This window comes from Prionailurus bengalensis, chromosome D3 (genome assembly GCF_016509475.1).
Source record: "Prionailurus bengalensis isolate Pbe53 chromosome D3, Fcat_Pben_1.1_paternal_pri, whole genome shotgun sequence".
In the NCBI taxonomy this organism is placed as follows: Eukaryota; Metazoa; Chordata; class Mammalia; order Carnivora; family Felidae; genus Prionailurus; species Prionailurus bengalensis.
Window position 1 is genome coordinate 32311349 of NC_057356.1, and position 20428 is coordinate 32331776.

Consider the following 20428-nt stretch of genomic DNA (forward strand, 5'->3'; position numbering starts at 1 on the left):
TCTATTTTTCTATTCTCTAGTTTAGTTTTCTATTCTGAGTTTAGTTTGTCCTTCATTTTCTAGTTCCTTCAAGTCACGTTAATGATTTGAGATCTTTCAAACATAGGTGTTTGCAGCTATGAATTTCCCTTTGATCACTGCTCTCATAGCATATGTTGTATTTTCATTTCCATTCATCTCAAAATGTTATAATTTCATTTGTAATTTATTATTTGATTCGCTAGTTGTTAGAATATACATTAAAAATTCAACATATTTCTGAATTTTCCATTTACCTTATACTGTTGATTTCTTTTTGGTTTTTTTAATGTTTATTTATTTTTGAGAGAGAGAGAGAGAGAGAGAGAGAGGGAGGGAGGAACAGAGAGAGAGGAAGACACAGAATCCAAAGCAGGCTCCAGGCTCTGAGCTGTCAGCACAGAGGCTGATGCGGGGCTCAAACTCACAAACCATGAGATCATGACCTGAGCCTAAGTCGGATGCTTAACCAACTGAGCCACCCAGGTGCCCCTATGGTTGGTTTCTAATTTCACTTCATTGGGATCACAAAAGATATTTTGTGATTTCAGTCTTCTTAAATTTATTGAGACTTGGTGTTTGGCCTAACACATGGTTTATCATGGAGAATCCATGTGTTCTTGAGAAAAATGTGTACTCTGCTGTTGAGTGAAGTGTGCTATGGATATGTTAAGTCAAGTTGGTTTATAGTGTTGTTCTAGTCCTCCGTTTCCTTATTGATCTTCTGTCTAGGTGTCTTGCCCATTGTTGAAAGGGGGTTATTGAAGTGTCCAACTATAATTGTAGAACTATTTCTCCTTTTAGTTCAGCTAATGTTTCCTTCATATATTTGGGGGCTCTGTAGCTTGGTGTGTAAATGGCTATAACGTTTATCTTCTTGATGAATTGACCCTCTCATTGATATATAATGTCCTTATTTGTCTCTTATAACATTTTTTTGACCAAAAGTAGATTGTGTCTGATACAAGCATGGCCACTCCAGCTCTCTTGGTTCTTATTTACATGGAATATCTTGTTCCATCTTTCACATTGAACCCATTTGTGTCTTTGGATCTGAAGTGAGTCTCTTGTAGACGGCATATATAGTAGGATCATGTTTTTTCATCTATTCTGCCAATCTCTGTCCTTTAACTGGTGAATTTAATCTATTTACTTTTAAAGTAATTACTGTTAAAGAAGCACTAACTTTTTACACTGTTAGTTGTTTTTTGGGTTTTTTTTTTTTTACACTGTTAGTTGTTTTCTATTGAGTTCCAAAACTTTCTGTTCCTGAATTATTTCCATCTTCGTCTGTTGTGTTGGGTTTTTTTTTTTCTAGTGTACCATTTTCATTCCCCTTTTATTTTCTGGATATTTTTTAGTTATTTTCTTATTAGTTACCCTGGTGATTATAATTAACATCTTAAACTCAGAAAAATATAATTTGAATCAATACCAATTTAGCTCTAATAATGTATTAGTTAGGGTTTCCAGAGAACCAGAACCAATAGAATGTGTAAATATAGACAGAGATTTATTTTAAGCAATTAGCGGTCATAATTATGGAGGCTGGCAAGTCCAAAATCTGCAGGGTAGATTAATCAGGATTCATTAAATGCTCCCCTGGTTGAAGTATTCTATTAGAATCCACAGTTCTACAAAAGTTGATTCTGTTATTTTTCGCCAGCTTATTGGTTGTTTCAGTGGAGGGACAGATTCTTGGAGCACCCACCTCTACCATTTTCCATGATGTTACTATTTATATATTTTTTTAGTTTTAATTTTGAAATTATTATAGATTCACAGGAAGCTGCAAGGATAATACAGGAATGTCCCATGTACCCTTGACCCTCTTCCCCCTAATAACATCATGCATAATTACAATATCAAAACCAGGAATTTAACATGCACAGTGCAGCACAATGAATTTTAAAAGATCACTTCAAATGGGGCACCTGGGTGGCTTAGTCAGTTAAGCGTCCGACTTTGGCTCAGGTCATGATCTCACAGTTCATGAGTTCGAGCCCTGCATCGGGCTCTGTGTTGACAGTTCAGATTCGGAGCCTCCTTCAGATCCTGTGTCTCCCTCTCTCTCTGCCCCTCTCCCACTCGTGCTCTCTCTCTCTCAAAAATAAAATAAACATAATAATAATAATATTAAAAGATCACTTCAAATAAGGCTTAACCTCATGAAATTTCAGAACATCAAGGATAAAAAGACCCTAAAAGCTTCCAGAGAGAGAAATAATTCATATACAGAAGTTGATAATATGAGTGGAAAAAAACAGAAAAATGCCTTCAAAATTCTGAATGAAAATATTTTTTTACAGAACTGTATGTCAAGCTATGCTGTGAACAAAGTATGAGAACAGAAAAGACATTTTCAGATGTACCAAGTCTTAGAAACCACAAAGAGATGTCCTTCCCCATCTTGTGACAGTAAAAAGAAAGAGGAAGGCAGGGAAGCAGGGAAACAAGGGCTCCAGGAGAGAAGGCCAAGGAAATGCCCAGGAATGCCCAGAAAAGGGGATGACAGCCACGTGGCTGTTTGGTCAGAGAGCGAGGCCTGGCTTCCAGAATGGATGGCACCATGGAAACTGGGAATGGTTGTGCTGCCCAAAAAGACGGACCCGTGGAAAACAACGTTATGACGTACTGCTAACAGCGGGTAAGAGTATGGAAGAACTCAGCCAGAGACTTTTAAAAAATAAAATTAAACAGATGAAAAGAATTATTATCCCCTAGGTGGGGGGAAATTGCATAAGAAGGAAAATGCAATTATGGCTTAGTAATAAACAACAGTTAGGCATTCGTATTTTCGAAATTACGGAAACTCTGTGCTTTCAACCATAAACGATATAGCTATTTTGGGGGAAAGGGAGAGAGAAGGAAGATATAAGAGAGAGAAAATAATAATCTACCAAAGAGGTAAATAATTCCTAGATAGCGTCTAAATTTGGCAAATCAAGAAATAACAGGGTATGTTTATTTATTTATAAATCTAGCAGCAAAAGCCAAAAGCTGCCAAGAGTTGAGCGTTCCCTCAGCAGGACAGAAAAACGCTTTTCCAAAGGGGTGAGGGGGGTTTGTTTTTACCGTAAATCTTTTAATTCTGTGTTGCCATAAGCTTTATGCATAAAACACTCTGATACAAATATAAATGAATGTCATTTCTTTTTGGATTAGAAGTACTGTTATCAAACAAAAAACACGACCTAAAAAACAGAAGAACACAGTGCTACTCATTGTTTACGGAGGAGGCCTTCTCTCAAGTTTTTAGAATTTGAAGCATACTGAAAGATTTTACATTCAACTTTTGAAAACAGGAAAGTTAAAATTCCCACCTGGAAGTACCCTAAAGCTAACACGACAGCTTAGGCTCATAAGCACTTTTACTACTTCGTCACAGCCACTCTGTGTGAGCATCCCCACAGACAGGTCTGAACAATGACAAGTAACACAGGCCTTCAGCCCCTGGGGCCTCTGGTCCCAGAGCGCAGGACAAGCCAGCTGCAGCATGGGGCACAGTGCTTGGCTCCCCTGACCAATTCCAACCGTGAGACAGGAGAACTCACGGTATTGTCCCCATACACGCAGCTGTGGGGATGGACGCCCCTACTCCAGCGTGGGCAGATCTGCACTAATGGTGAGAAGGACGCACCACAGCGGCATCTGAAGTGACAGCGCCCAGATATGTGTGAAGAGGCTGGCGGTGCAGACAGGTGATCAAGGGGTACGGGTGGGATACGGGGAGTCACCAGGAAAAGAGTGGTTTAGTAAGATCCCAAGAGTCAGCAGAAAACTGCCGGGAGCTGCTACCTAGGGGAGAACAGACAAGGCACAAGAGCAGTCTGACAACACTGGCCCAGGGGCAGTGGGGCCGTGGGCAGCGCCAGGGTGACAGCTTTGCAGCCCTTGCCCTTCTCCTGATATAGGGGTCTTCTCTTCTGTGGGTCTCATTCTGCAACAGACAGGCCTCCTGTCTTGAGATGTCGCAGCCGAAGAGCCCGGTGGAGGCTGTGACCAGGCAAGTGGCAGATTACAGAAGTTTCCACACCTCTCCCAGACTGGTCGAACCATATTCAAGGCTCGCTTAGTTCTTCCTTTTTTCTTCCTTGCCTTCTTCCTTCCTTTTTTTTCTTTTGTTCTTTCTTCTTTGATTTTTTGGGTGAGGCATCTGATCAAAGATTGAGGCAATTTAGCTCTAGTTTATGAGGAAACAGAATGTGACAGAGTCCACAACTCAGAGTGACACATCACACACACCACACTGCCCACACACACTATGCTCACCAGGCGGGCAGGCTCTCTATGCGTGGCCACCTTAGTGGTGCGTCCATGGAAGAAGAGAGACCCAGCGGCAGATCACAACCTTGGATTCAAGGTGAAGGGCTCTGGCAAACTTAGGCTCCAGGAGGAAGCTTTTAAAGGAGGCTGAACCACACAATCCCCATTTGCTGACACACACATGCTGCAGACACACAGACAGACCAACCATGGGAAGCGGGGCCCAGAGCAGCACAGTATGGAAAATCAATAGGGTGAGGGGTTTCAAGGCAGGAGTATAAGGATTCCCTAAACAGAGGGAAGCAGGAAACCCTGACTTTCCTACGAAGTATGAAGATGACTGCCGACCAATTAAGTGTCAAATCCCTTCCTGACGGTCCAGTCACTGGTGGCCTAGGAAATCAAGGAATGTTTGTGAAGCTCAAGAAGATGCTAGAAATGGCTTCTGCCACTAAAAGAAAAAAGCCAGCGGCAGTCACGTGGCTGGGTGCTGGCTGGCAGCAGGCGAGGAGCAGGATTCCCCCCGAGCCCGCAGCGCTGACACAAAGGCACACAGCATTCTTTATAAGAACATGTACAAATATTCAGACCCTGCCCAAAATGAAAAAATTCTCCCATTTGATCAGCCTTTGACACCGTCTGGAACTACTAGTGAAAGCCTCCTTCTGATAATGCGCTAATGACAGGAAATGTTTAGGCAAGCAGGTCCTGAGAATGGCTTGGGAAAATCTGAACTGCCTCTATCTGAGACCAGATAACAAATGATCAAGTCTTCCTGGGAAATAAATCCTGCCATGAAACAAGATAATTTAGGAAGAGGATGAACTAATGACTGCTTCCGTTACAGAAGACACTAAGGAGCGCCGGGCTGGAGACACATGCAGCTGCACCTGTAAACACTCCCCACTGCACACCATGCACACGGTTAGCAAGATGCTAGGTTCTCTACCGGGTTAAAGAATACCATAGTTACCACTGTTCATCACAAGGTGCAGGTGCAGACCCCGTTAGCTCACAGCGTGCTCAGAATTTTCAATTATCCACTCAATAGCAGCCCACCCCTGGAGCAACAAAGAAAGAGTTCAACACGGTGTAAGAAATCCTGCTTCTCGAACTGCAGACGGCCAGCCACAACCTGGATTTTAAATGGCACAAGGAAAGCGCTGCGGCTTTAAAGGAGACACAGTAACCATTTGTGAATAACCTTTCACCGTAAGCAGGCAGTTTTTCAAGCTCAGAAATAAGGTGGTAGGTGTTCTGCCTGAAATTCTCGCACAGGCTCAGGCTGCACCAACACGGGCACCTACCATCTACGCTATCATCTCCTGAGTGCAGGACGAGGGGGCAGCCTCACCGCCTTCTCAATGACTCATCCCACCCAAATCCCAGGATGACCTGCTCCCCTTCTCCTGTCTTCTGTTCCGGCATCTTCCTAGCTGCTGGGATGCACTGAAGTGGTAACACAGCTGGAGCAGGGGTGGGTGGGGGGGAGTGATTCAACACAGCAGTCACTAACGTAAAGTGAAATAAAATCATTTGGCCTCACTGAGTTTCCCCTGACTTTTCTCATAAGAGGTCTCAGGTCGCTTTGGACTCACCAAGTAGTCCCTTCCTCCTATAATTTATTTTCTTCAGCAAACATTTAGGGCGCCTGCCCTAGGCCAGACACTGGCCACACAAAGGTAAGTAAGGTTCTGTCTCCTCCCAAGAGGGCCTGCAGTGAGGACACGAGGCATGCGGCTCTGGGCACTGCATACCCCCTTCCCCGCCCTCCCCTGAACTGAGCTGAGCTAATGCCAACATTTCTCAAATCGGGGTTTTTCTTAAAAACAGGGAAGACTTGCTCTTCTATCAGTGCCTAGGCTAAATGCGAGCCAGAAGTGAGTGGCTTTCCAGTTAAATTATGCCAAGCACGGTAGGCATCCCACAGATCCCCAAAATGAAGAATTGCTTCTGACCAAAACAAACCAGGAGAGAGCAGGGGAAGGGAGGACAGCCAGGAAGACGTCAGCCAGTGAGGTAAGCTAAATAGCAAAGGCCCTGCTCTGGCGAGTGACATTACCTTGAATTCGAGTGACATTACCTTGAACTCGTATAACGGCTTCCACACATCCAAGCTCTTTCCATCAGCTGTGCTGGAGAGGAGGGGCAACCTGGACTCCGTGAGCAGTGTCCGCCTCACTAAGGCAGCCCTCCAGCTAGGGACCTGGGGAGGACGGCCTCCTGCGATCCAACCTTTCTCCTGCCACCTCCACAAAGCTTATTCCCAAATCCTGCCAGGGGGGAGGCGCAAAGACGGCAGCTGACTCCAGGGAACTTCGCAGAGGAGAGGTTCAGCCAAAGCCGCTAGGTGCCTATTCAGTAGGCTGTACTACGACAATTCCCGAATAACCTGCCTGAAGATGTTAACGTGTGGGGTTTGTTCTGTTCACTGAGCCTGTGCTATTTTGGCTCTTGGAAGCGGTGGTTGCTTCCGCTGAGTTTACGTTCCAGATTCACCGGGCACTTCCCCTCAGGCCTGGGCCAGCCCTCCCTGCAGCCAGGTTTGAATGTCCCAGTGGAAAATGCTATGACATCCATCATGAGCTCAGCTGGTAATGGAGGGCCGCAGCACTCAGTAGGATTTCCGGACCTATATCTTTCACCCCCTAAATCTGGCACTTAACACCTGGGGCGCACACAGGGCCCGGGACTGAGATCCATACCTTCTTTGCATTGGATGATATTGTGTTGGCCATCAGACTTTCCAGGTAGCTGCCGAGGCTGATCCCCTTCACGGTGATGATGGCTTCTTGTGTGAGCACAGTCCTACAGAAAAGCAGGAAGTAAAGGGGCTGAGCAGCCTGAGGAAGGGGAGGCTCCAGCCCACCCTGACCTTGGAATTCAACGTGTCAATCCCAGGACGCGATGGCTTACATTTCAGGGTCCTCCGGATGGGGTGTGTATATCAGCCTCTCGTTCACTGACACCAAGTTTGTGAGTGTGATCTTGAAGCAAACAAAAAATGGTTTTAGGTTTTATTTCTCTTGCATTTCTTCCCAAACCACCTGCTCATACTCTTCCATCCTCAAATCACCACTTACTGAAGCCAGAACACAAGAAACACCAAGTCCCAGGGAAACCCAGCCCTGGCCGCTCCTTTTGGCAGCCTTTGCATGTCCTCCACACCCAAACCTAAGTCTGGCCTGGCCTCAAGGCACTTTCAAACTGCCAACCCATCAACAGTCCTACAAAAGCATTCAGGGTTACCATCCAGGTAAATGAGCACAAAGTTGCTTGTATAGAATACGATTTTATAAAATAAACCATGTTTCTAGCTTCTGCATTTTCCCCAAATTTTTTGAATGTGCAGTAGGCCAATATAAATTTTTCTGAGAAGAGTGAAGGGAAAAAGGTGCTTGTAAAATTAGTGCTAAAGGGGCACCTGGATGGCTCAGTCAGTTAAGCATCCAACTTTGGGTCAGGTCATGATCTCATAGTCTGGGGGTTCAAGCCCTGTATCAGGCTCTGTGCTGATAGCTCAGAGCCTGGAGCCTGCTTTGGATTCTGGGCCTTCCCCTCTCTCTGCCCCTCCCCTACTCATGCTCTATTTCTCTCTCAAAAAGAAATAAACAAAACAAAAAAGAAATAAAAAACTTAGTGCTAAAAGTCATGTGTGCTGTTGGAAGTCAGGATAGTGGTTATCTTGGGGGTGGGGTGGGGGTGCCCCCCAGAAAGAAGCATAAAGGGGGATCCTGGGGTCTGGTCACATTCTGTTCCTGATCTGCCTGGTTACAAAGGTGTGTTCACTTTGTGACAATTCATTACAGGCATTTTTCTATGCGCTTATTATAACGGAATAAAAAGATAAATAAAATACTGCTAAATAAAATTAGCCTTTCTATTAAAAATAAAAGATCACTTAGACCAAAGGTGGGCTGGAAATAAAATTAAATGAAGATATTACCCACCATCACCAGGAAATACCAAGCACCTTTCTCATCTTAGGCCATTGCTTACATTGGTGGAACAAAGTTCCATTTTCTTTTCTACTGGATCCACAATGGAATGTTCTTTGATGTATGTCAAAGTCCTACTGGTTCCCAAAATCTAAAAAACAAAGCAAAACTAGCATAGTAATGTGTCAAAAATTTCATTTTGTAGCATCAACCACAAAATGCCATCTCATTTACTAATTAATTCCTTTATCTATTCAACAAACGACCCAAGGGGGTACGCAGCCATGGACGGCCCTCCCCAGCTCCTTCGGTGGGTCTCTGTACCAGCAGTGGAGGCAGACATTGAACAAATGAATGGATTCAGATAGAGTTGAGCGTATGACAGTAATAAATGCCCTGACGAAGAAAATAACAGTGAGAGGCGGGGAGCATGGGGAAGGCCCCTCTGCCAGGTGGCAAAGCCAGGGAAGGAGGGCACCATGTAGAGTTCTGGGTTTAGCAGGTGGGCTGCAGTCACCTCCCAGGGCCAGACCTGTGCGCTGAGCTCCTGGCACAGTGACAGGCCAACATGGCAGGAGAGGGAGAATGTGGGCCCACTGGCATGCTGGGTCCACGCCAGGGCTTAAACTCTGTGCTGAGAGGAGGACGGGGGTCCATATGGGCAGGAGAAAGCCATGCTCAGATTTACATTGTCAATGACCTCCCTGATGGCTCTGTGGAAGAGACCTGTCAGGACCGAATGTGTCCCCAAAGTTCATATGTTGACGCCCTGACCCCCAACACCTCAGAATGTGACTGTATTTGGAAACAGGGTCTTTCCAAAGGTAATTAATTAAGTTTAAAAGGGGGAAATCAGGGTGGGCCCTAACCCAGCCTGAGCAATATCCTTATAAGGAGAGATAAGAACACACAGAGGGAGCCGCCAGAGCTGCGTGAGGGCAAGGGACCACCACCTGCAGAGGAAGCAGGGCAGCTGTCTGCCAGCCAAGGACAGAGGCTGGGACAGACCCTTCCCTGGCAGTCCTCAGGAGAACCAAGCTTGCCCCTGCCTTGATCTCGGACCTCCAGCTTCCAGAGCTGTGAGGAAACAACCCTCTGTCGGAGCCCCCAGTCTGCGTATCCGGTTAGGACACAGGACCGTGGAGTGACGCAGGAGTCTATGGGGGTAGGGCCAGGGCTGAGGGTGGGGGAGCCACGCCACACGTCAGGAGACCTCAGGACCCACACAGATAGAAAATTAAATGAAGTTTACAGAGAAACAAACCACCTCTCGGGTTTCTCTGAAGTCCTGAGCAGGTGTTCTCAGGGAAGGCTGTCACCTTCTGCAGATGGGCACCAGCCGGGCACGTGCAGATGCAGCAGAAACAAGGAGGGTGCAACTGGGTGATTGTGGGTATGGCCCGGGCAGGGCGATGCGGGCACAGGGAGCCAACGGGGGTGCAGCCCGAGCAGGGCTGTGGGCGCAGCAGGGGCGATGCGGGTGCAGTGGGGATGACGCAGGTATAGCCTGGGCATGTGGGTGAGCGGGCCAACGTGGGTGCAGCCGGGCGATGCCGGTGTAGCCGGCATGTTGGGGTTGGTGTGGCAGGGCTATGTGCGTGTGGCGGGGCGGTACTGGCGCGGCGGGGTACGTACGCAGTTGCAGCCTCACCGCTTTCACGAAGCCGGGCAGCCCCCACTCGGTGCTGAGGAGGCGGTGGCTGTGAAGCCGGCCCCGGCCATCCACACTGCGCTCCAGCACGTCAACTCCCACGACACAGGGGTTCATCGGATTCGGGTACTTCCTCATGGCAGCTTTGATGACAGTGTCCCATGGGTGGCTGGTGGGAAAAATACAACCACCCAGCATAAGCAAGCAATCCCTACATTTGTAAAGTGTGCCACAGAGGCACGGGGGTGGGGGGGGGGGGCAGAGCTGCTGTGGCCGCAGAGTGAAATGAAAATCAGTGTTAATGTTCTCGTTAAAAGCTTTTTTTCTTTTGGCTTTAATTAAAGGTATATGCAAACAAATCTGTCTGAGGCATCCGGCCCCACACCCAAATCCTGGATCTTGTGATCCTTCTGGGCTGACCAGGGGCAACCGGAAGGCTTTGCCTGGGAGGACTCGCAGGACACTGGGGACACAGAGGTCTCAGGCTGCTGGCAGCCGTGTTCAGTGCGTCTGCATTCTTGGCCTAGGTGCTGCCCTCACAGGCCACCCCGACATTGGGGCCTTGGCGGAACGAACCACTTCCCACCCCCACTCAGCACCTTCCCGTCCTCTACTTCCTCCACCGCTCCACCCCTGAACAACACTGGTTTCAACTGTGTGGGTCCCCTTACATGTGGATTTTTTTCAATAAATACAGAAAAGTACTATAAATGTGTTTTCTCTTCCTTATGATTTTCTTCATACCATTTTTTCTCTCACTTATTGTAAGAATACAGTATATAATACATAAAATACGTGTTAAGCAACTCTTCATGTTGTCAGTAAGGCTTCCAGTCCATAGTAGGCAGTAAGTTAATTTCTGGGGGAAGCAAAAGTTGTACATAATTTTTAATCTACAGGTTCAGTACCACCCCTATTAAAATGACAATAACATTTTTCACAGAACTAGAACAAATAATACTAAAATTTGTATGGAACCCCAAAAGACCCTGAATAGCCAAAGCAGTCTTCAGAAAGAAGAACAAAGCTGAAGTTGTCACAATCCCAGATTTCAAGGTAAGCTACAAAGCTGTAGTAATCAAAACAGTATGGTACTGGCACAAAAATAGACACACAGATCAAAAGAACAGAACAGAGGGCCAGAAATAGACCAACACTTACATGGCCAATTAATCTACCAAAAAGGTGACAAGGATATACAATCGGGAAAAGACAGTCTCTTCAGTAAATGATGCTAGGAAAACTGAACAGCTACATTCAAAAGAGTGAAACTGGAAGGACGCCTGGGTGGTTCAGTCGGTTAAACTTCCGACTCTTAATTTCGGCTCAGGTCATGATCTCATGGTTCCTGAGATTGAGCCCTGCGTCAGGCTCTGTGCTAACAGTGCGGAGCCTGCTTGGGATTCTCTCTCTCCTCTCTCTCTGCCCCTCCCCCTGCTCGTGCATGTGCTGCTCTCTGTCTCTCAAAATAAATAAATAAACTTAAAAAAAAAATGAAACTGGACCACTTTCTTACACCATATACAAAAATAAATTCAAAGTGGATTAAAGTCCTAAATGTGGGACGTAAAACTATAAAACTCCTAGAGAAAAACATAGGTAGTAAGTTCTTTGACAAGAATTTCCTAGCTATGTTTCCTAAGGCAGAGAAACAAAAGCAAAGATAAATTTATTGGGACTACACCTCCCCCCAAATAAATTTTTTTTGCACAGTGCAGGAAACCATCAACTGAACAAAAAGTCAACCCAGTGAAAGGGAGAAGATATTTGCAAATGGTATATCTGATAAGGGGTTAAAATCCAAAATATATAAAGAATTTATTCAACTCAATACCAAAAAAACCCAAATGATCTAATTAAAAATGGGCAGAGGACCTGAGTAGACATTTTTCCAAATAAGACATATAGTTGGCCAACATACACACAAAAAGATGCTCCAGATCACTAATCATCAGGAAAATGAAAATCAAAACCACAAGGAGCTATCACCTTATGTCTATAAAAATGGCTAAAATAAAAAAGACAAGAAGCTGGTGAGAATATGGAGAAAAAAAGAACCCTCATGGTAGGAATGCAAATTGGCAGGCCATTGTGGAAAACAGTGTGAAGTTCTTCAAAAAACTAAAACTAGGATTACCATACAATCCAGTCATTCCACTACTGAGTATTTACCCAAAGAAAATGAAAATACTAATTCAAGAAGATATTTGCATCACTATGTTTATTGTAGCATAATTTATAATAGCCAAGATATGGAAACAACCCAAGTGTCTACTGATAAAATGAATGCATAAAGAAGATGTAGTATACATGTACAATGGAATATTACTTAGGCATGAAAAAGGAGCTATCGTGGATCTAGATGGTATTATGCTAAATGAAGTCAGACACAGAAAAATATCATAGAATTTCACTTATATGTGGAATCTAAAAGACAAAACAAAGGAATAAATAATGCAGAAACAGATGCATAAATATAGAGACCAAACTGGTGGTTGTCAGAGGGGAGGGGGCTATGGGGGATGGGCAGCATGGGTGAAGGGGACTGAGAGATACAGGCTTCCAGTTGCAGAATGAATTAAGTCATGGGGATAAAAGGTACAGCACAGGGGGACCTGGGTGGGTCAGTCAGTTAAACGTCCAACTCTTGATCTCAGCTCAGGTCATGATTTCATGGTTTGTGAGTTCAAGCCCCACATTGAACTCTGCATTGACAGCATGGAGCCTACTTGGGATTTTGTCTCTCCTTCTTTCTGCCCCTCACCTGCTTGTGTCCTCTCTCTCAAAATAAATCAGCAAACTTGAAAGAAAGAAGAGAAGAGAAAAGAAAGGAAGAAAGGTACAGCATTGGGAATGTAGTCAATGGTACTGTAATAGCATTCGGTAGCTACATCTGTAGTGAACCTAGCAGGACATATAGAGATGTTGAATCACTATGTGGTACACCTGAAACTAACATAATATTGTGTGTTAACTATACTTCAATTAAGAAAAAAAAAAAAGATATTTAGGAAGTAGTAGTACTTTGTAACAAATTGTGAGAGAAAGAAAAGTGACCATACATTCCAGTTTGCCCAGGACAGTTCCAGTTTTTGCCTTTTGTCTTACAGCACATACTAAGAGTGTCCCCTTTTACTTTCAAAGACATCCTAATTTGGATGATAAATTATGTGTTAATCCCGGAAATAAGGAAAGAGGAGGATTCGAGAATGAGCCCCAAGTTTTGGGCTCGAACAATTGTGTGGATAGTTGGGCCATTTACTGAAAGAGTTGTTGTTGTTTTTAAGTTATACACAATTTTCAGCCGTGCAGGGGGTCAGCACCCCCTAAGCACCCGCATTATTCAAGGGTCAACTATACTTTGTTCCAACTTCTAAGTGGGATGTGATGTGAGGTGGCCAACCTATTTTTTCTGATTATAAAAAATAAGTGTCCAAAATACTGAAAAATAAAGAAAACTATTAAAATAAAACCATCCACAATTCCACTACCCAAAGATGACCACAGCGTGTGCAGGAGTCCCCGAGGGCGTCCTTCTCCTACAAGATGCTACCTCTCCTTCTCTTGCCCTGAGCCTTTGAGGTGGGGGGTGGATATCTTTGTCCTTATTTTGTTTCCTGCTATCAGGTCGCAAGCCACGTCCACAGCTGCCCCACTGCTGGGACAATGCTTGTTCAGTGCTAGTTGAGGCTCGAAACTCCTATGGTGGTCCACAGGATGTCAGGCACCACCTTCAAGTATTCAGAGTGGACCCTTCCCCTGAGTGCTTATTCCCCTAATTCTTCCTTCCTCCAACGTGTGTGCCCCCAGAGGGCATCCGAGCCCCCTGCCCCCGAGCCCCCCTGGGTATGTCAACAACACCATCGTTCTTCAGACACACCCAGACAAGTTTAAACAGCACATGTAGACAGACACAGCCCAGACTCAAAACTAAGACACTAAGACACACACACACGCACGCACGCACCTTAAACAGATTAAACTGCCATCAGGCTCAAACCATAGTCAGATTTATCATATCATCTGCTTTTTATATTTAACTAATGATGAACATCTTCCTAGATCATGAACCTATTTTCAGAAAGGCGATTATAAACAGCTGCACAATAGGTTACCCTGCAGACATTTATATTCAACCAGTTCCCTATGGTGGGTTATTTTTTTTTTAAGTTTATTTATTTATTTTGAGAGAGAGAGACAGAGAGAGCCAGCAGGGGAGGGGGAGAGAGAGAGGGAGAGAATCCCAAGCAGGCTCCACACCATCAGCACAGAGCCCGACACGGAACTCGAACTCACAAACCGCGAGTTCATGACCTGAGCCAAAACCAAGAGTCAGACGCTCAACCAACGGAGCCACCCAGGTGCCCCCGTGGTGGGTTATTTAGTTTACTCGGCAAAATACAGACAGTAGTGAGCGCTGGTTACACTCATCTTTCATTCATCTAATTCTTCCTTAAGATAAATTCCTGGAAATGGATTTACTAAACCAAGTATCAAATATTATGACAAAATTAAATGTTTTTGGTCCATATTTGACATCCTTTTAAAATATCAGTTACTGACCATTAATTTACTTTATCCTCATAAAAGTCTGTCCCAGCTCTGAAAGTTTGCAGCAGGGCCCAGACTAGAACTGGGTCTTCCAGCCCCCTAGCCTATGTTCTTTCCATTGAGTTCCATGACCTCTAGATTGGCAGGAACTGGTCTAAAATTCCCTCTCTTAAACAAAGAAATGCTTTTTCAAACTGTGGAATCATGTCACCGAGTTAATGCATCTACTAGCTGTAACATAAAGGGATGAAAAAGCAGAGATGTGGCTGCACCGATCACTCTGTAGGACCCAGACGCCGAGCCTCCCTCTCTGAGGAAGAAAGGTCAGGGGATGGTCATCCAAGATCTAGGGAAGGAGGGAGAACCAGACACACATGTAAGCTGCAAGGGACCTAGTTACATGGGGCCCTTCTCAACGAAATACTCTGCGGGCGCTGCAGGCTAAGGTCCTAAGAGGTGTTCCCATACAAATCCCTGCTTTAAGCAGAATAGGCTTTGCCTCTTAAAATTACTTAAAACTATCAAAAAGTTGAAGAAATATTGGTATTAAGCAAATCTTACACAATAATCTTTCTTTTATATAGAAACCTTATATCTTTCTCACTGATTTAAACTAAATACAAGCCACTTATGACACTCACATAATAAATAATCCTACTGATTATAGGAGAATGACCACATCCGTTTAACAGAGACATCAACAGATGCAGGAAATAACATTTTTTAAAATAACAAGTGTTAAGTACAGCAAGTCAGTATCACACACTTCCTGGTTGAAGGCAATAGCCTGACACTTACTTGTTTGGCAAAAATGGCGAAGTCTGGCCATATGGAGTGTTGGGGAGGACAGGAGAAAGCGGGGAGTTGGAGCTGCCAGTGACACACTGGCCCAGGCCCTGAGAGACGCTGAGCAGGCAGGTGCCCTGGTGTCAGGGCTCAGGCACAGGGTCTGGGTTAGGCAGGACAGGAATCGGCTGGAAATCATCCTCCGGGGTGCGTGGTCCTGGCTATGGCTTCAGGTCACTCCTGGTGACCTTCAGGTCACACCTGGCTATCACTTCAGGTGATCGGGGTGCAGTGGGAACCTGGTCCCAGGGTGGGAGGCCCCCACCACAGAGTGGCTGCCTCAGAGCACAGTGCCACCACTGAAGGGCCAGGCAGCACTCTTGCAGCGCCTGGAAGGTGGCAGCACTAGGCCCACCTGGCACACTGGGGAGCAGAAAGGAGTAACAGAGACATCTGTCTACGCACAGCCAGGGTGGCAGAAAGATGAGTGGGATGAGATTATAGGATGCCTGGGGTGTGCCTGAAATAACCCGGCAGTGGGGGGTTTGGGGGGGTGGGGAGCAGTGGGTGGGGACACGTGAAGCCAAGCCTGGCTGCAAGAGGGTGACTGTCAATGTGGGAGATGGCAGTGGGCACTCACTATTCTCAGCTCTCCGCTTTTGCATACTTTTAAAATTTCCATAATAACAAGCTTTTAAAAATATATATATATATATATAACTTGCCATAACCAAGGCAACGCGTCCCTGCACCCACCCAAAGCAACTCCAGGCCCAGACCAGCGGTTCTCAGAGAGTGGTCCACACCCAGGAGGCTCCCGGGCCCTTTGGGGAGTTCTGCCAGGCCGAAAGTGTCTCAATGCTACTAAGACATGATTGGCCTTTTTCACCATACTGACATTTACCCTGATGCTGCAAAAGTAAGAGAGTAAAGCTTGCTGGCCTCCCACCGTGAATTAAGGCCCTGAACCCAAACCTGGGGTCAGCGCCCACTGCTATACATGCACTCAGGAAAACAATGCCAGTGTCTTCTTAAGAATACCCATTATGGGGGCGCCTGGGTGGCGCAGTCAGTTAAGCGTCCGACTTCAGCCAGGTCACGATCTCGCGGTCCCTGAGTTCGAGCCCCGCGTCGGGCTCTGGGCTGATGGCTCAGAGCCTGGAGCCTGTTTCCGATTCTGTGTCTCCCTCTCTCTCTGCCCCTCCCCCGTTCATGCTCTGTCTCTCTCTGTCCCAAAAATAAATAAACGTTGAAAAAAAAAATTTAATTAAAAAAAAAAAAAAAAAAGAATACCCATTATGGGGCGCCTGGATGGCTCAGTCAGTTGAGCGTCTGACTTCGGCTCAGGTCATGATCTCGTGGTCTCTGAGTTCGAGCCCCGTGTTGGGCTCTGTGCTGACAGCTCAGAGCCTGGAGCCTGCTTCGGATTCTGTCTCCCTCTCTCTCTGCCCTTCCCCAATGTTCTCTCTCTCTCTCTCTCTCTCTCTCTCTCTGCCAAAAATAAGTAAACATTAAAAAAATTCAAAAAAAAAGAATATCCATTATGAAATAGTAAGACTATTAATTTTACATTAGACCCTTAAGTCCCCCCTCTACTGATATTCTGAGCGAGAGAACACGATGCAGGCAGGATGCGCTCCAGCCGCATGTGCGGGTACATGGTGGCTGGGGAAGCACGGGGCAGCTATTGGGTGGGGAGGCCCTCGTGGCTGCTTCTTTCCGGCCCACCACTCCAAGTAAAACAACAGATGGATGACCTCTGGTTATTCAGACGTAGGCACTTGGCAGACATTTTCTCAAAAATTAATAAAGTGAACTTATCACTTCAACAACTGATTGTATTTGCTGCCAAAGAAAATTTGAGCTTCTGAGTGCAGAATGGAATTTTAGAAAACTTGTATCCTCTACCATGAGCCTGATGACTGTGCCATACTGTAAACCTGACAAACCCATATATGCCAAGTGACAGGTGCATAATGTCATAAAAGCACACAGGACTGAAAGACCCGGGCCGATTACTCTGGTAATTATGGCTTTGGAGTTGACATTGCAACAAACTTCAGAAACTACCACTTGTCTCATTGTAGCAGCAAATAGCCCCAATTACTTTAAAAGACTATTAAAATATTGCTGCCTTTTCCAAATGGGTTTTATTCATATACTGAGTGAGGCTGGGTTTTATTCGTATATTTGAACCAAAATAACAGACTGCAAAACACTCAATACAGAAGCAGACATGAGTATCAAGCTATCTTCTATTAAGCCAGAAATTAACAACAACAAAAATATCAGTGTCAATCTTCTTACAACTTCTTGTGCTTTTGGAAAATATAGGTTTGTTATTTAATACAAATGTTATTTACATTAATACAGTGGGTCTATTGTTATTGATTTTAATAAATTGGTAGATATTTTTAAGTTTATTGGTTTTAATTTCTAATATGGTAAATATCGATAGATGTAACACAGATTAAAACTGTTTGGGGTATCTCACATTTTCTAAGAGTGTAAAGGGGTCCTGAGGCTGAAAAGTTTGAGAATCACTAACCCAATGGGCCCTTGATTAAATGGATCAGAAATATGCACAGGGGTGGATGATATGGAATGATATGGTGGAATAAAGGGGGAATGTCATGTTCTTTCAATAAGAGACAGGATAAACTGTGACATATTCATACAATGGAATATCATGCAGCTATGAGACACACACACCTCCTTAACACACTGTTGTGAAGAAAGGGAAATGGTCAAAAGACCTGTACCAGGTGATCTTGATTCCTATTTTAAAACAACAAACGGCATCACATGGACATCACGTGAACACACACACATAAACGTAGTCAAATGGACCTTTGCAACATAGACCTTCAGAAGGATACCCACCAAATTCATAATTTTGTCTGCCTGTGGGGAGAGAGAAAGGGAAGAGCACTGGAAGGCATTCAACTTTTGTCTGCAATGTTCAATTTCTCTCATTTAAAAGAAAAGGAGGGGGCAGGGAGCAGAGGACCAGCACTTAGCCCACAGCTTGGGGGCTCACTGAATTCTTTTGGTGGATTGCCAGCTGCCCTCATTTTGCAAGGGCACCTGGTTTCCCAGAGATTCCTCAGCCCCTCACTGAGCACCTACTCTGTGCCAGGCACTGGCAGAGTGCCAAGGACACAAAATGAATGAGGTAAATGAATGAAGGACTGATAGAGGCTACTACACCAATGAAGCTCAAAAAAATACGTGCCAGACATAAAAGAAGCCAGACACAAATGACTACGTACTGTATGATGAGATTTATACAAAATGTCTAGAAAAGGCAAATCAATAGAAACAGAGTGGTGGTTGTCTGGGGCTGGAGATGAGAGTGGCGGGGGACTGTGAATGGGCATGAGGGGTCTTTGTAGGATGATGGAAATGTTCTAAAGCTGGACTACAGTGATGGTTGTGTAACTCTGCAAATGCATTAAGAATCACTGAACTGTACACTTTAAATGGGTGTTTATCAATAGTGACTTTCCACAGCTGACCATTCACTTCTGCCTGTCAACCAACATTTCATGAACTTCTAGGATAATCCTTCTCAGGTGTTCAATGACAAAACTGAACCCCAATGCCTGGGCATACAGTTTGCAATGACTTAACTTATCCCCTCTGCATCTGGATGGTGTCAGTTATGTCCCAACCTTGGAAGGACTGAGAAAAGAATCTCTGGAGTCTCTCTCAAGGGGGTTTCTCTGGGTCTCTCAAGGAACCCCAGCCGAGAAAGGCTGCAGGCTGTACAAAAATCAACACTATAACTAGATCCCATAAAGTCTCAAGATCTCATTAAAAATAACTTCAGAGGTTTTAAACCACTTGATAAATTTTTATTTTACATAATAATTTATATAAAAAGGTCAAAGAATGACAATTCCATTTCATGCAATATTTTTTCAGAAATGAAATGCTTCTCTTAAGTGGGGTCAAGGAATCTTTAAAATCTTTGTTCCTTTAAAAAATATTAAAAGATGGTTTCATAGTGTCACAGATCAAGCGACTTATTTGGAGATATCATTTAGGTCACGAAAGTACTCTGAAACAGTTCGCAGTTTTCCATGCCGGCTTTGGAGGCCTTCCATGCCCACAAGTGCATGCAGGCTGAAAGACCTCCAACAAGCCTTCTCCACATTTGGCTTCCTCCCGAGCTCACTTAGCGTCGGTGTTCAATTGCCCTACACAATCTCAGCAAAGGACCAGGCCAGCTCTCCAGGCCTCTGTTCTCCCCGGGTCGCCGCGCGCCCTGCCCAAAGAGCGCATTGTGCAGGCGGAGAGACGGCCTGCTCCCGGGTGGTCTGCGGAGTGCGCACCATCACTTTACCGGGTCCTCTCCCGGCCACGTCCACTCGGGCCTCCCTGCACACCGGTGCGCCCTGCCGCGGAAAGCACTGCCCCGCTCCCCACCGTTCGGCCCCCGACGGCTAGCGGAGAACCGTCCCCGCGGCTCGGTCCTCCGCCAGCCCGCAAAGGAAAGGCCGCCCCCCGCCCCCTGGATTTAGCAATCCCACCACAGGCCTCCGTCAGTCAGACGGCCCCTCCATCGAACAGACTGCACCACTCGGCGGGATCTCTACCTAACGTCGTCCTAGCTGGGACAAGGCCTGCTCCTCTTTTTAGGATGCCGGGGCCGCGGTCTGGGACCCGCCAGCGCGGGGCCGGGCGGGCTCTGCGAGGGCTGGGTCTGGGGTCTAGCCTTCCTCGACCGCCCCCAGAGGTTTGGGGGCAGGAGCAGGTGCCGGTCCGGACCCCACCGTGGCCCGCAGCCCGACCTCACCCGAACACGTGCTCCGAGCTCCAGATCTTCATCGCCGCCGGCCGCCGGCCGCAAGGCGCGGGTTCCCGACTCGGACTCCGCGCGCCCGACTCAGCGCGCCCGACTCCTCCCTCGCGGCGCGTGAGGGCGGGGCGGGGGCGGGGCGCGCGCGCGGTGGGCGGGACCGGGACCCGCGCTCTCCTGCACCTCTCGCTTGCCTGCCGTTTGGCCACGAGGGTTGTGGCGGCTAAAAATAGGGATGCGGGACTCAGCTGTCCCCGCGGATGGGGCATCTGCGCTGCGGCAAGGAGATGCGCGGAGAGCACTAGCTGCAAATGCAGAGATGGAGGTGAGGGACTAATTCTCATCGTTCAGGTTGTCCAAATTCTCCCACAGCTCTTTCCAGTTGGGCTGTTTTCTACTGTTGGGAAGTATAAA

General features: G+C 46.1%; 1 protein-coding gene across 8 annotated transcripts in view; it reads right to left on the reverse strand.

Annotated features, from left to right (window-relative positions):
- Positions 1 to 20136, reverse strand: part of PRELID3A (PRELI domain containing 3A) — a 39893-nt gene extending 19757 nt beyond the window's left edge. For 3 of the 8 annotated variants that reach the window (XM_043559441.1, XM_043559440.1, XM_043559439.1), the window contains exons 1-5: positions 20012 to 20136; positions 9874 to 10042; positions 8284 to 8373; positions 7201 to 7271; positions 6990 to 7092 (exon numbers count right to left, since the gene is read on the reverse strand). In XM_043559441.1, the coding sequence (XP_043415376.1) occupies positions 6990 to 7092; positions 7201 to 7271; positions 8284 to 8373; positions 9874 to 10042; positions 20012 to 20043 (465 nt within the window). In that variant the 5' untranslated portion in view covers positions 20044 to 20136. Of the gene's footprint in view, positions 1 to 1507; positions 5346 to 6367; positions 6558 to 6989; positions 7093 to 7200; positions 7272 to 8283; positions 8374 to 9873; positions 10043 to 19811; positions 19992 to 20011 lie in introns of those variants that run through there. The other 5 variants (XR_006294072.1, XR_006294071.1, XM_043559442.1 and 2 more) reach the window with 5 other exon arrangements.
- Between the last annotated feature and the right edge of the window lie 292 nt (positions 20137 to 20428).